The 17,182-nt window shown below is 40.8% G+C and overlaps 1 protein-coding gene across 1 annotated transcript in view; it reads right to left on the reverse strand.

The window, feature by feature from the left end:
* LOC124103227 (guanine nucleotide-binding protein subunit alpha-14) overlaps positions 1-17,182 on the reverse strand; it is a gene marked incomplete at its 3' end in the record, with an annotated part of 216,144 nt that overhangs the window by 96,411 nt on the left and 102,551 nt on the right. The window contains 1 exon segment of the mRNA XM_046459733.2: positions 7,625-7,809. Coding sequence (XP_046315689.1) covers positions 7,625-7,809 — 185 coding nt within the window.

Genomic DNA, 17,182 nt, shown 5'->3' on the forward strand with positions numbered 1-17,182 from the left:
CAATATCACAACAGATGCTACAGAAATACAGAAGACAATTAGAAATTATTTTGAAAACCTATATTCCAATAAAATAGAAGATAGTGAAGACATCGATAAATTTCTTAAGTCATATGATTTGCCCAGACTGAGTCAGGAGGATACTCACAACTTAAACAGACCTATAACAATGGATGAAATAGAAGAAGCAATCAAAAGACTACCAACCAAGAAAAGCCCAGGACCAAATGGGTATACAGCGGAGTTTTACAAAACCTTTAAAGAAGAATTATTACCAATACTTTTCAAGTTATTTCAGGAAATAGAAAAAGAGGGAGCTCTGCCAAATTCATTCTATGAGGCCAACATCACCCTGATTCCGAAACCAGACAAAGACACCTCAAAGAAAGAAAACTACAGACCAATATCTCTGATGAACCTAGATGCACAATTCCTCAATAAAATTCTGGCGAATCGGATACAAAGGCACATCAAAAAAATTGTGCACCATGATCAAGTAGGATTCATACCTGGGATGCAAGGATGGTTCAATATACGGAAATCAATAAATGTTATACACCACATCAATAGACTTAAAGATAAGAACCATATGATCATCTCGATAGACGCAGAAAAAGCCTTCGACAAAGTACAGCATCCCTTTATGTTCAAAACATTAGAAAAACTAGGGATAACAGGAACTTACCTCGACACAGTAAAAGCTATCTATGCTAAGCCTCAGGCTAGCATCATTCTGTATGGAGAAAAATTGAAGGCATTCCCTCTAAAATCTGGAACAAGACAGGGATGCCCTCTATCACCACTTCTATTCAATATAGTTCTCGAAACACTGGCCAGAGCAATTAGACAGACGAAAGAAATTAAAGGCATTAAAATAGGAAAAGAAGAACTTAAATTATCACTATTTGCGGAAACATGATTCTATACCTAGAAGACCCAAAAGGGTCTACAAAAAAATACTAGAACTAATAAATGAATTCAGCAAAGTGGCAGGATATAAAATCAACACGCATAAATCAAAGGCATTCCTGTATATCAGCGACAAATCTTCTGAAACGGAAATGAGGAAAAACACTCCATTCACAATATCCTCAAAAAAAAAAAATACTTGGGAATCAACCTAACAAAAGAGGTGAAAGATCTATACAATGAAAACTACAGAACCTTAAAAAGAGAAGTAGAAGAAGATCTTAGAATATGGAAAAATATACCCTGTTCATGGATATGCAGAACTAACATCATCAAAATGGCGATATTACCAAAAGTTCTTTATAGGTTTAATGCAATGCCAATCAAAATCCCAACAGCATTTCTTGTAGAAACAGAGAAAGCAATCATGAAATTCATATGGAAAAATAAAAGACCCAGAATAGCAAAAGCAATTCTAAGCAGGAAGTGTGAATCAGGCGGTAGAGCGATACCAGATTTCAAACTATATTACAGAGCAATAGTAACAAAAACAGCATGGTACTGGTACCAAAACAGGCGGGTGGACCAATGGTACAGAATAGAGGACACAGAGACTAATCCACAAAGCTACAACTATCTTATATTTGATAAAGGAGCTAAAAGCTTGCAATGGAGGAAGGATAGCATCTTCAACAAATGGTGTTGGGAAAACTGGAAATTCATATGCAACAAAATGAAACTGAATCCCCTCCTCTCACCATGCACAAAAGTTAACTCCAAGTGGATCAAGGAGCTAGATATCAAATCAGAGACTCTGCGTCTGATAGATAAAAAGTTGGCTCCGATCTACATATTGTGGGGTTGGGCTCCAAATTCCTTAATAGCACACCCACAGCACAAGAGTTAATAACAAGAATCAACAAATGGGACTTACTTAAACTGAAAAGTTTTTTCTCAGCAAAAGAAACAATAAGAGAGGTAAATAGGGAGCCTACATCCTGGGAACAAATTTTTACTCCTCACACTTCAGATAGAGCCCTAATATCCAGAGTATACAAAGAACTCAAAAAATTAGACAATAAGATAACAAATAACCCAATCAACAAATGGGCCAAGGACCTGAACAGACAGACACTTCTCAGAGGAGGACATACAATCAATCAAGAAGTACATGAAAAAATGCTCACCATCTCTAGCAGTCAGAGAAATGCAAATCAAAACCACCCTAAGATACCATCTCACTCCAGTAAGATTGGCAGCCATTATGAAGTCAAACAACAACAAGTGCTGGCGAGGATGTGGCGAAAAGGCTACTCTTGTACATTGCTGGTGGGACTGCAGATTGGTGCGGTCAATTTGGAAAGCAGTATGGAGATTTCTGGGAAAGCTGGGAATGGAACCACCATTTGACCCAGCTATTCCCCTTCTCGGACTATTCCCTGAAGACCTTAAAAGAGCATACTACAGGGATACTGCCACATCGATGTTCATAGCAGCACAATTCACAATTGCTAGACTGTGGAACCAACCAGATGCCCTTCAATAGATGAATGGATAAAAAAAAAATGTGGCATTTATACACCATGGAGTATTATGCAGCACTAAAAAATGACAAAATCATGGAATTTGCAGGGAAATGGATGGCACTAGAGCAGATTATGCTTAGTGAAGCTAGCCAATCCCTAAAAAACAAATACCAAATGTCTTCTTTGATATAATGAGAGCAACTAAGAACAGAGCCAGGGAGGAAGAGCAGGAAGAAAAGATTAACATTAAACAGAGACATGAGGTGGGAGGGAAAGAGAGAGAAAAGGGAAATTGTATGGTAATGGAGGGAGACCCTCATTGTTATACAAAATTACATATAAGAGGTTGTGAGGGGAATGGGAAAATAAACAAGGAGAGAAATGAATTACAGCAGATGGGGTAGAGAGAGAAGATGGGAGGGAAGGGGAGGGGGGATAGTAGAGGATAGGAAAGGTAGCAGAATACAACAGTTACTAATAGGGCATTATGTAAAAATGTGGATGTGTAACCGATGTGATTCTGCAAGCTGTATTTGGGGTAAAATTGGGAGTTCATAACCAACTTGAATCTAATGTATCAAATATGATATGTCAAGAGCTTTGTAATGTTTTGAACAACCAATAAAAAAAAAGAAATCATTCAAATAATAAACAAAGATTTCAATAGTAATAATAATCTCATTACTACTTACAATAAAACCCTGAAAATAACTTTTCTTTCCTATATCCTTTTTTAATATTTATTTTTTTAGTTGTAGATGGACATAATATCTTTATTTTATTTATTTATTTTTATGTGGTGCTGAGGATCGAACCCAGTGCCTCACACGTGTAGGCAAGTGCTCTGCCACTGAGCTATAGCCCCAGCACACTCCTTTTTTTTAAAACACCTTTTTTAGTTGTGTATGGGCTCAATGTCTTATTTGTTTTTATGTGGTGATAGGATCAAACCAAGCGCCTCACACTTGTGAGGCAAGTGCTCTACCACTGAGCTACAACTGCAGCCCTTTCCTATATACTTTTAAGAAAGTGTTCCTAGCTATGAAAAAAAAATAGAGAAACACACACACACACACACCAAAAAGCAGATGGTCCAAATAAATACTCAGCAACAGGAATCAAGGGAAGCATTTCAGTGGAGCAAAATAAAGTTAATTAAGGTTTTTTTTTTTCCTAATTAAGGTTTTGTTCATCCGTCTTTTCCTCTATATTTTGGGGAGTGGGGTTGGGTGGGGATCAAATCCAGCCCCTTGTGCAGGCTAGGCAAGCAATCTACCACTAAGCTACACCTACAGTATTATCCCCACCTTAACTAATCAATTATCTCAAGTTATGCAGTACGTTGTAAAGAAGCTAACATACAGCATATTTCTTAAACTAATTATAGACTATACTAAAATGTTAATCATTTTATTATTTTATGACCTAAGCATGGTATCTGCTGTTTTATTCAGCTTTTTTTGCTGCTATGATTAAAAGACCTGGCAAGAACAATTTTCAGGAAAAGTTTATTTGGTGGCTCAGAGATCTCAATCCATAGACAGCCACTCCATTCCTTGGGGCTCCACATGAGGCTTAATATCATGGCAGAAGGGTGTGGTGCAAGAAAGCAATCTCAGGACATGGCCAGCACGAGGCAGAGGAAGAGGTGCTCCCTTCACCACCAACAAAATATATACATCAAAGACACAGGGACCTCCTCTTCCAGCCACACCCTCCCTGCCTACAGTTACCATCCAGCTAATCCCGTTCAGGGGATTAATGCACTTTAGGTTAAGGCTCTCATAACCCAATCATTTCTGGCATTGCCTTACATATGAGCCTTTGGGGGACACCTAATATCTAAACCATAGCACTAGCCCACAGAGAAAATTATAAGAATCAATAATACCCCACAGAAAAACAACAGAGAAGAGATGGATGAAATTGGCCTAGACAAGCACTAGAAGAAATAATGAGTGCATGTTTGGTTTTGAACTTGTCCAGTCATAACCTAACATTTCTTGGGTACCATTTATTCTGTATTGAACTCCTTGTTGCTTGGATCTGCTTATGAAGTAGACACAGTGCGTGTCATCTGCATTCAATAGTTGAGGGATAGAAAAATGTGTTCCATCTCCCCCTAGGGCCAGGGTCTACAATCCACAGTCCATAGACAATCTGATTGTGGCTTGAATGAATTTCTATTTGGTCAGTGAGTTGGGAATAGCCTTTGTGTTGCTATTGTATGTGTGTGTGTGTGTATGTGTGTGTTGTGTATGTTTGGGTTAGTTTTATGTCTTGTAAATAGAGTTTACAAGTCGGCCATGCTCTAGTGTTCACATTCTACATATTGCCTGTGGTTGCTTTTATGCTACAAAAGCAGAGCTAAATAGTTGTGACAGACAGGACAGCCCACAAAGCCAAAAATATTGAATCTCTGCCCCTTTATAGGAAAAGTTTGCTGACTTCTGCCCTAGACCCACAGAGAGCCATGAGCAGAGCCCAGCTTTTTGAGAGCCAATCCAGTGTTCTTTCCACTCAATTTTCTGCCTCTCTCTAAGTCATTCCGGCATGTGATTCTTCCTAGGCATCTGTCTGAAGGGCAAGAGAAAGTTTATGGAGCACTAATCTAGATATTCGAAGTAAAAAGGAAGAAGGAACCAGCCAGATATAGCAGAAGGGGAGTAGGCAGGAGGTATAGCTGACTGGTTTCCCAGTTTCATGGATGGTGAATGGAGAGGAATCCTGCCAAGTATGGATCATATCCAGATTCTCTCCCACGCCTGATGTAGACAATGGAACTTGAAGCTCTTTGAGTTGACATTTAGATTCTATTTGGGACTCAAAGTTGATGCTGGAATAGGTTAAGACCTTCAGGGATGTTGGGAAGGAGTGACCGTATTTTGCATTTAGGGTGGATGTGAACCTTGGAAGCTGGACGGCAGAGCATACTGGGTTGAACAACGTTGGCTCTAACGTTCAGGCCCACTGAAGTTCAGAACAACGTAACCTTATTTAGAAGCAGCGTTTTGTAAATGTAATCAAGTTAAGAGGAGGTCATGCTGGATTAATGTGGGCCCTAATCCGATGACTAATGTCCTTATAAGAAGAGGGAAATTTGGACATCGGCATAGAGAGGACAACACCATATGAACACAGAGACACGGGGGAGGGTGCTGTGTGAAGACAGCAGCAGAGACCAGGGTGACATGCCTACAAAACAACAGATTCCCAGCAACCACCAGACCCTGGACCCTGGGAGAGAAGCAGGAGATCAGTTCTTCCTCAGAGCCTCTCCTTGGAACCAACCAACCTTGATTTTAGATCTGTGGTATCCTGAACTTGGGGAGAGGGGTATGTTTCTTTTTTAAGTCACCCAGCTTGAGGTCCTTTGTGACAGCCAAGGACAGTGTCCCTAGGACATTGAAGCAGATGAGTGAAAACTGGAGATGGCCTTAGGAGAAAGAATTGAAGAACAACAGAAAGGGAAAGTAGTGAAAAGTCAAACCCCACAACATCTTTTTGTTTAAAATATAAACTCAAGGTACCTCTAGAAGACTGTGGAGGAAAACATAACAGACGGGAACCCAGAGGCCTTGGTCACCAATCCCATCAGGTTCACAGACACATGTAGCTGAGGTGGGCAGAACCGGCTCCCACTCAGCCTTCTCTTCCCAAGAGTTCAGTTACAAACCTACCCCTGGATTGCAGGCTTCACCCAGTCCCCCCACTCTGACTGGCCAGCAAAATACATTTTACACCAGGGTAAACAGATGAACTGAAGTCACCAGAAGGTCATTCCTGCCATGACTCTCCTCTGAAGTAATCCTCATCCCCATGGAATGCCTGATTTTCAGAAGATATCATAGAAGGCGAATAAGGATGAAGTATACGCCTTCAAAAAGAAAATGCATGTACTCAAAAGCGAAGGAGAAAGGGATCATCCCAGACACTTCTAGAATCTCCCCCATGGCTTAACGTGCACCTCTAGCATTCCTTGGCACCAGATATAACCTGTCCCAATTCACCTCACATACTTTTCGGCACAGCACTGTTGAAGGTAGAAACTGTAGGGAAGACACCTTCCTTTAAGAGATTTTTAGACTGCAAGAAAACGGTGGTAGGCAAAGTTGCAGAGATAATGTAAAGGTATGTCCAACATTTGTGTGTATTGTGTTTTCCTATGTAAGCCAGTCACCAAGGAATAAAAATGTAATTTTTTTATTGCTTTGAAACTCTGTCATGTATACGTGTATGTACACACACACACACACACACAAATGCAGGGTCCACAAGTTCATGGTCAAGTTATACTAAATAAAGTCCATGCAATTCTGGCTTATAGCTGCTAAATTCTTTTTAAATAGATCTGTGAAAGACCCATTTGAAAAAGAGAATTTTCCTCTTCATCACATCATCTCATACCTTGGTATTGATTATTTAAAATAACCTCTTATTTCTAGTCTAGATTCTTATGAACTCAGACACAGTATTGTTTTCCTATGGATTTGCATTCCAATATACAACATAAAACTTTATTTTCCTTCTCCTCCCACCCTCCCACCTCATTACCTTCCTCTGATCTTAAGCAGATTTGTATTTTCTACAACCAGTGGCCACGGGAAAGCAAATGCCAGATGGACACCACCACTTCATGAGAGCACTTCAGCACTTCGCCAGCTGGGATATTGGCATTGCTCTGGTAAACTCTCTCTTTTTCCCAAGAAGAGCTAATTCCCAACATACATAAACAAACCCCATTGATTTCTTGGAGTAGTTGGCAGCGTATTAGTGAAAATATTTCCAAAGACTGGAAATTCTTGAAAGGCTGTCCACTGTAAACCCAGTATCTCCTCCACTTTCCACTGCAGAAATTAACTAGGTCTCAAGGATTAAAAGGAAATGTGTACACCTTCCTTCTCTGCTGCCTGAGATAAGCAACCTTGACAACTGCTCAGCCTTCTGAATCACTGTACACTGCAAAGCATCTCAGAAGCATCATCAATGGTATTTTCTACAGAACTTCAGACAACAGAATTAAGTCCACCTTACTTCTCTCAAGCGTCTCCATCTCAAAAATGTGAGCTCAAGAGCTGCTTTTGGCATCTGACTAAAGCACTCGGTGAATCCCTTTGTTCAAAGACATCCACTCACCAGAGCAGGATGGCGTACATTCACAAACAGAGCCAAAGCCCCCAGCACTTTACCTTGTTCTGCTCACACACGTACTGTATCCTCAGGGTGTCCATGGCCCTGATCATGGCTTGCATGGCAGTGAATATGTTTTGGTAAACCAGCTTCGTGAACCCCTTTCTATCTTCATCGCTGTATCCAGACCCATGGATGATTCTCATTTGCTTGATAAAGGTACTTTTCCCACTTTCACCAGTTCCTATAAGGCAAAACAAGTGAAAAACACAGTTAGCTAACTTCAAAAGCAACACCTGAAAGAAAAAGGATCTCCTGGGAGTATGAGTCCATAACACAGTGGATAGGTCAATGAAGTGAACCTGCCAAATGCTTATGCAGTTCTAGGGTGCAGGGTAGTACCATCCTGGGCACCAGGAAATGCCTCCCTTCAGTCCTTGCCCTGAGTCCTTGAAACAACAGATAACTGTGTGAGAGAGCCTTGGACACTTGAGAGCTTCATTGCTGCTAATATTGACAGTGATGGCGGTCAGGCTGCTGCAGCCTGCAGGAATGATTTGAACAGCAGAAACACTTGGAGAAAAGAAAAGGCTAATTAACTTGCCAGTCCCTGCCTTTCAGACTCATGAATACACTTGATCATTGCACAGTGAAGCCTGGTTTCCCAGCCGTGCCAAGTGTCTATACAATTGCTTCTCTTCATGTTCCAATCTGGAGCTCAGGAGGTTCTCAAAACTCCATAGCAGCCAAGGAACATTTGATCATATTAAACTGTTCAGTCATGACATATAGAAAATGATGCCAAGGCTCAACATTTACATCAGATTGAGATACTGCTTGGCAAGATGATAAAAGCTATAGCATAGCTGGGTGTGGTGGTATATGCCTGTAATCTCAGTGGCTTGAGGGGCTGAGGCAGGAGGATCATGAGTTCAAAGCCAGCCTCAGCATCTTAGTGAGGCCCTAAGCAATTTAGTGAGACCCTGTCTGTAAATAACATATTAAAAAGGGCTGGGGATGGGACTCAGTGCTTTAGTGCTCCTGGGTTCCATCCCTAGTAGTCCTCCTCCCAATACATACATACATACATACATACATACATACATACATAAAAGCTGTAGTGTACATATAGAGAGATATACAATGGAATTAAAGTATCTCCTAATATATTCTGTGATAGGTAAAATTAATCATATGAGATCTCATGACCTAGTTTGAGCTACTCATGGTTCATTTCCAAATCTAAGTGTTAAGAATTTTCTTAAAGGTTCAGGCTGGTGTGCCTATATTAGGATAGTTTCCTCAAGTTCAAATGAAAGAGAAACTATCTCAGGACTAGAATGACTCAAGCCACACACTTAAAATAGATGAATTTTATAGTATACAAATTATATTCAATAAGCTCTTATCAGAAAGAGAAGTCTAACTCAGTATTTCTGTCAAAAGAACACAAATTATGTTAAAATATTAATTAGAGCATAATTATTGATTTTGCTATAATGAAGGCAAAAAATGCTATAGGAAATGATTTATTAATTATAAGTATTTTATACTCATCCACTTCTCAACGGCCCAAGAGAACCACCAGGCTGCAATTATAGTCGAATTCAATCATCTTTGATACTTTTTTTTAACTCTCTTTTTTTTTTAAGTCTTTCTTTCTATGACAGTTCACTTACAGAGACGTGCTTTTCAGGGTAGGAGGATGGAATACATTGGTAGTAGTTAGTCAGCTGGATTATAATCTGTGACTATTTCAGCTGAAGGGATGTGGGTCTCCCTGGGTCTTCTTGCCGGGGATTTGCAAAAACCAGGATGGGAACTACTGCAAGGGCCCAGTTAAGAAAAACTGTCGAGAGTTTGAAAGGATTCACCATGTAAGAAAGACCATCCCTCCCAAGTGACTGTTAAAGCACAAACCTGCTCTTCTGCCTGTCTCTCTCCACTTTTTGTCCAAAGACCTCAGTGGTTGCCCATTCTGCTCAAAGACAAACAGTACCCTTCCTGTGGCCCTCCCTGAGCCCTGTGCACATGCTGCTCTCTCTTTCTGGAGTGTTCTCTACTATATCTCACCTCTACTCTTGGCCTCATCTGTCCTTCCTGACCAGGTCAAGTCCCTGTTCAATATGTGTTTCCCCTGCCAGTCTATAAATTCAGTAATGGGAGACAGGCACTATGGTGGTTTTGACATTGGCTCTCTTGGTGCCTGGTACGATGCCTGACACTTAGTACATGTGGGGAGCCACGCTGAATGACCCACGCCTTCCAGTTCTGAAGCAAGAGGCTCTGACCAACCACTACATTTTGTGGTGACTTGGGCACTGTCCCAGCCTGGGAAGTAGAAAGTGTGTCTTCAGGTGTAAGAATGTCACCCATGGGGTTGAGCTACACTCACCTATTCTTTTGTAACACTACCCCCTTTGCCCTGTTTGGGATAGAATATTCCATGGAAACGCCCTTTGTGTGTCCCCTTCTCTTGCTCTGCCCTTGGGTGTGGCCTTCCTAGATGTCAGTCACTTGCTGACAGCAGATATCACGAAGCTAGACTCAGGCCCCTGAAACCTGACCCCTTGCCTCATTTGAATGGCTTCTCCTCAATAAAAGGGGTCAGCTCTCTCTCTCTCTCTCTCTCTCTCTCTCTCTCTCTCTCTCTCTGCAGACCCTTAAGGTCAGAGGAGCAGTCACAGGACCCAAAGAAAAAGGTACCTCTGCCTCTTGTGTGATTATTTCGTGCAGCCCAGTTCACCTAGAGTGACCCTGAGTGTTTTAGTCATGAGGAATACAACAGGTACCTGCTTGATAAATAGTTTTTAATTTTATTTTTTAAATTATGCTAAAATACACCTAAAATTTACTATCTTAACAGTTTTCAAATGTACGCTTCACTTCTGCTAAGTATATTCACAAACCATCTCCAGAACTCTTTTCATCTTGCAAAATTGAAACTCTGTATAATTAAATAATGCCTCCTTGTTCCTCCTCCACCCCAGGTAACCATGCTTATACTTTCTGTTCTATACATTTGACTACTCTTAATACCTCATACAAGTGGAATCATATGGTTTTTGTGTGTTTGTGTTTGGTTTATTTCACTCAGCATAACATTCGCAAGGGTCATCCATGTGACAGCAAATGTCAGAATTCCCTTCCTTTTTAAGGCTATATAGTATTCCCGTATTTTAACATAATATGGTGATATTCAGTATCAAGTACCTTCATTACTCATCACAAGTGAAAATATGACATTCCATTATCTCTCAACCACCCTGTGTTCTAGGTGGATCCATATGACTGCAACCACAGCACAACCAACCACAGAAATGGCCTGGGAGGAACCTTATATTGATTTACTGATTCTCAGTGACCTTTCTAGGATTTCTTATCCAGTCCTGATAATGACAGATATTACAGTAGTCACTATGTGCCTGGCACTCTATCCAAACTATCTCCTTTAATCCTCATATACACTCTATGAAATATGTACTATTATATTAATTTTACAGATGATAAACCTGGGACTCAGACTGGTTAGGTAATCTCTGTAAGCTCACACAGTTAGCAAGAGAAATAACTAGAATTCACTCAACTGGCATTCACTCAACTCCAGTGACAGACTTATTGTGAGAGAAGAAAGTCTGGGTCATGGTTAAAAGGACTTAGTTATACTGGTCTAACGAAGGCAAATCTGAAATTCACAGCTGCACATTGAACCCTGAGCCCTGGCTGACCCACCATCTTGCACCACACACTGCTGGGGACTTGCAGGACAACCTTAAGACATGTGAGTTTCCCCATAAGTCTCAGTGTTACCTCACTTCAATCTCCAGAGAAAGGAAAGGTGGGTGCTGTCTTCACATCTCAGAGATGAGGCTGGTTGTGAGTCAGGGAAGCCCAGTGTCTGAGGTTAACCACAAATATCACAACCCACAAAGTGCTTTGGATACCTCAGAGGAAGCTCATCACCTAACCACCTGTTAGCAGATAGCTCTCTCAGTACACCCTCCATCCAACATGGGTAGTGTCTGGGATTCACTCATTAGGGTACCACAAACAAGAGGCTTGTTACACAATTGGAACTCAAAGAACTGTTCAGAGAAAAAAGAGATGGAACAAACATGAGACATTAGTTTTCCTCCTCAGGTCTTAGATCACAGACACCTCAAGACACTTAGCTATGCATGGCACAGGGATAGCTGTGATGAGAACAGGTGACCCTGCAAGACATTGCTTCATGGTAACTCTTGGCTGCCTAGACATCATGTGACAATATGAGGATCCATGGGACAATCCCACTAAGAGTTAAGGCAAAATATGCTGAATTGGCACATTGATATTTTCCAGCTGAAATCAGATGAGGAACTATAACTCAAAAAGGGCCATTTGGTCTGACTTTCTCTACATGCAGCCTGCTGTAAAGAGTTTTTGGGGAGGGATGTTCTCCATACCAATCCTGGAAAACAGACTGGTAATGGGGCTGCAGCGAACCTGAATAAAGCTCCAACGTAGCCCGTCTCTTCCACTGACTTCTACCCCCAGCCATCTCCTAGTAATATCCCTAGATTTTATGGGGCTTGAGCCCCATATCTATTTGTCCTGTCATCACAGATGTATTGTTCTTTGTCTAAAAAGTATAAAAGCAACATGCTGTGGGAATTTCTTCAGACTTCGCTCTCTTGTGAAGATCCCCGTGTACGTGTAGATTTAACTTTCATGCTTTTGTCTTGTCAATCAAGCTGTCACATTGAGTGGGTTCCTAGAGCCAGCGAAGGAGCACACATAAGAACTAAGGCGGGTAGAGGGGTTTGCTCACACTCCTATGCTACACTAAAAGATGTTGCTGCAAAGTCTCAAATTGGACTAGATCTCAGCTCTCACAGAACCCTGGGGCCCTGCCTCTGCTCCTGACTTTGATACTGACTTGCTTTATTCTATAGCAACCCAGCAGGCCTGAGATCTGGTCTCCCTTGCTAAATTACCCCAAGCAGACATTACTATTTCCACATTTTATACACAAAAAATCTGAAATGAATGCAGAGACTATGTGATTACCTCAAGGCAAGCTGTGACTTTGGACCTAAAGTCAGAAAAACCACTTAGACACAGCCCAAATCCTACACCAAGACAGAGGACCCGTGGTATTTGGGGCCATTCACTTACAAGGGCTACCCCTACCACCAATAATAAACACATAAATACTTTCTTTTAATATTTATTTTTTAGAAGTAGTTGGACACAACGATTTTATTTTATTTATTTATTTTTACGTGGCACTGTGGATGGAATCCAGAGCCTCACATGTGCTAGGCGAGTGCCCTACTGCTGAGCCACAACCCCAGCCCACACAAATAGTTTTTAAAAGCCACTGACCTTTGCTTTTGGACATGGAATGTTTCCAAAAGAAAATATTCAGACTGATTTTTTACGATGAATAAAAATTATATAAATGTATTTGAATAAATACCAATATTTGAAAATATCCCTCAAAGTCCAATTTCAGTTGTTCAAAAAATAAAAAACTAATGTGGGGCAAAAGAGGGCAGACTAAAGGCAAAGATGAGAGAAGACCATGTAAGGCTGTGGTTGAGAAACACTCAGTCTGGGGAGTCCTCTTGCTCTCTTTCAAGCTTCCACCCAACTCAACTCAACTCTTCTGTTTTCAAGATGGGAGACTAAAAAACGAGGAAGATTAAACAGGTTATTCAGGGTCCCTCAGCTTCAAAGTTTTGGGTCTAGATCTCAGTCCAGGTCTCTATATATACACAGCCTGTGGTAACACCATGAGCTACCTGGATATTTCCCCAAATAATTGGCCAGGACACACCTCTCCCACCCACAGAGATTCCAACACTTGAAAGTTTATCTAACAAGCTGCAGAACTGTGCTCTAAATGAAACGGCTCCAGTAGCAGGTGGGGTCAGGCTTGGGGAGGTGAGGGTAGGTGAAACTTCATTCTTTCTATAATGACAGGTGTGACAAGGACCACAAGGAACAGGTAAACTCAAACTAAGGACTTAGGTTTCCTCTTCTATCCTAATCAGAAACTCAACACATGGACACTGAACATAAAACTATTCATTTATTCATGAAAAGTAAAAGAAAAACACAAAGGATATGATTTTTAGAATGAAAATCAGTGGTGATTTTTATTGAGGACAGAATGACTTCGTTTTTCCACCCTAGCCGATTTTGCAGAAGAACCTAGGGTTTGGGTCCATGAAGCTTGGCTTCTTGCCTCCTTATAAGGACTGACACATCTGCTCCCCTATAAAATAGAGATGCTGAGGGAGGCTCCTCTATGGTTTGACCAACTACAGAAGGCAAGAACGGAGTCCTCAGCCCAGGAGAAGCTTTTGGATCACAAGGAGGGGAGAACATTTTGAATGGAAGGTAAATTTTGGTAGCAGGTTTCCAAGAGTTTCTCTTGGATGTGATGGTGGACTGTCCATTCTCAACCTAACATGTAAAAATACAGAGAAGCGGGGAGGAGTAAAATTACAATTCTGTTTCGAGATTCTATTCCAAATATAATTAAGAAAAATGAGAGGGGAGGAAGATGGCGGCAAATGGAGTGCATCACCCCCGTGTACCATATCGCTGCGTGGGTGAATGATGAGTTAGAACTGCCAAAAGCTATCTTGTTAGGAATTTCCAGCAAAATTGGGGTACACCAAAACCTAGAGGAAGGATTTCCATCGCCTGAGGATCGGTTACTGGGGCTCAACCGTGAGTGATCTGTCCGCCCGGAGATTCAAGCTGTTTATCCAGCAGCCCGCCCTGCTGCTAGAGACCGTGGCGCACCATGAAACGGCGTCCCTAGAAATGGCAAGCTAGTAACGCAGAGATACGGGGCTGCAGATTCTGTGGGCTCCTGCTGGCTGTGCCTTCACTGTGCTCTGGGCTGAAGTCTGGCTTGAGACGGGGAAGGAAGCCGTCCAGTGCTGTCCTCCACACCGGTCAGCCCACCGAGGAAGCCAGCGGTCACCATCTTGGAGAGCTGACGTTACCATCGCCAGTTTTTGACAGATTGCAGTTCATTCAGCAATAGAACAGGTCTGTGACATCTAGACCATCCCACATACAGCGGGGAAATCACATAAAATCTCTCCCCGGCTTTCCGGGGGCATGATTAACAGAGTGAGCATGAAAAGAGGCGTGGAGGAAGGGTAAAGGCACCTGACCTCCAACTCCCCCCTCCCACCAGTGGCGAAAACGAAACCTGTCACGCCAGCTCTAGGAGAAGGAGCTAGTGGAGGGAATCAAAACAATAGAGGCTGGTTCCTAATAGCCGTGCTCCACTTGCAGGAAACTGCAGGCACCGAATGTAGTTTGAACTGCCGAGAGGTATCACACTGGGAAAGGCCTGGCTGACAGGAGAAGCGAGGGGACTAGAAACCAGGAATAAACCTAAGCTAACAGGTTTTGAGAGACAACGGGGGGGGGGGGGGGGGAGCGGCCTCACAAGGATTGTTTCCTACAGCCGGAGGGCAAAATCTTGGCCCAGAAGGCACAGCACCACTTACTGGAAGCGAAGAAAATAGAAGCCTAACAGTGCCCCTTTTTTCTTTTAATTTTTTTTTTAATTTTTTAATTTTAATTTTTTTCTTTTCTATAATTATACTATTATTTTTTTAAATGTAATTTTTATTTTACTGCATTTTATTATTTTTTTTATTATCATTTCCTTTTCTTTTCTATTCTTTTCTCTTTCTTTCCTCTCTCCCTCTCTCTTTCTTGGTTTGCTTCCTTACCTTTTCCCCATCTTTCCTCTTAAGCATGACCACCCAGATTATGTACAACTTACTAAATGTAAATAGATGAATACTACAAATCGGTCCATAGTCCACCTAAGCCCTTAACTACCCCCAAGTACTCCTGTCTATTCTCTTGTTAATATCCGCCTGCATTTGAGCAACCCCCCAAAGAAGCTAACATATACTAACCTCCATACCATCAAATCGCCCGACCTTAACATAAAATCCTAAGTTCAAACCTTAATTCTTTATATGCCATCAAATTCTGTAGGACTTTAATGAAACTAATGAATTTACCTTAAATCACAATTAAATCCAACATCTCTAAACATTGTCTCCCAACACAAAGGAGAGATATTGGACCTATAAAAACCAAAACAAATTTAAAGAAAACAGAAACACAGCAGTCAAACAGAGTTGGAAAGTAACGTGAGCACCATGAAAAAACAAGGGAAAAAAGGATTACAAACAATGCAGGACAACTTAAATTCACAGGAGAACCTAGAGGCATCAGAAAAATGGACAGAGAAAGAACTCAAGGCATACATAACTCAGATGGAATGGAATCTTAGAGAAGACATTAGACAGCAAGTCCAAATAATGAAAGTATACTTTGAAAACGAATTAAATAGGCAAATTCAAATGGCAAAGAATGAGCTCTACCAGGAGATAGAGATTCTTAAAAAAAATAAAACAGTAATCCTAGAAATGCAGGAAACCATAAACCAAATTAAAAACTCAAACGAGAATATTACAAATAGACTACATCAAATAGAAGTCAGAACATCAGATAATGAAGACAAAGTGTATCAACTTGAAAAGAATATAGTCAACACAGAAAGGATGCTAAGAAATCACCAGAAATCTATTCAAGAGATATAGGATGTTATAAAAAAACCAAACTTGAGAGTCATCGGGATAGACGAAGGTATAGAGATTCAAACCAAAGGAAAGAACAATCTATTGAATGAAATAATCCTAGAAAACTTCCCAGATATGAAAGATGGAATGGATTGCCAAATCCTGGAAGCCTACAGGACCCCAAACATACAAAACCATAATAGACCAATTCCAAGACACATAATTATGAAGATATCCAACATACAGAACAAGGAGAGAATATTAAAAGCTACGAGAGAAAGAACGCAGATTACATTCAGGGGTAAACCAATTAGGTTAACGGCTGATTTTACATCACAGACGTTGAAAGCAAGAAGATCCTGAAACAATGTATTTCAAACACTGAAAAATAATGGATTCCAACCAAGAATACTGTATCCAGCAAAAGTAAGCTTCAGATTTGACAATGAAATTAAAATATTTCATGATAAACAAAAGTTAAAAGAATTCGCAGCCAGAAAACCAGCACTGCAGGTCATTTTGAGCAAAACACTACAAGAAGAGGAAGTGAAAAACAGCACCCAAAACTAACAGTGGGAGGTAACTCAGTAAAGGGAAGAAAAAAAAATAACCAAAAAGGAAAAACGAGCCATATTAAAATAAATAAATAAATAAACATGACTGGAAGTACAAACAATATATCAATAGTAACCCTAAACGTTAATGGCTTAAATTCACCAATCAAGAGACAAAGGCTAGTAACCTGGATTAAAAAAACAAATCCAACAATATGCTGCCTTCAGGAGACTCATGTGATAGGAAAAGACATACACAGGCTGAAGGTGAAAGGTTGGAAAAAATCATACCACTCACATGGTCCTCGGAAGCAAGCAGGAGTGGCCATACTCATATCGAATAAAATCAACTTCAAATCTAAGTTAATCAAAAGGGATAAAGAAGGACACTATATACTGTTAAAAGGAACCATCCACCAACAAGACATAACAATTATCAATATGTATGCAC

The sequence above is a fragment of the Marmota monax genome, unplaced genomic scaffold (assembly GCF_021218885.2).
Source record: "Marmota monax isolate L192 unplaced genomic scaffold, Marmota_monax_Labrador192_F-V1.1 WCK01_AAM20220418_F8-fsc00172, whole genome shotgun sequence".
NCBI classification, from domain to species: domain Eukaryota; kingdom Metazoa; phylum Chordata; class Mammalia; order Rodentia; family Sciuridae; genus Marmota; species Marmota monax.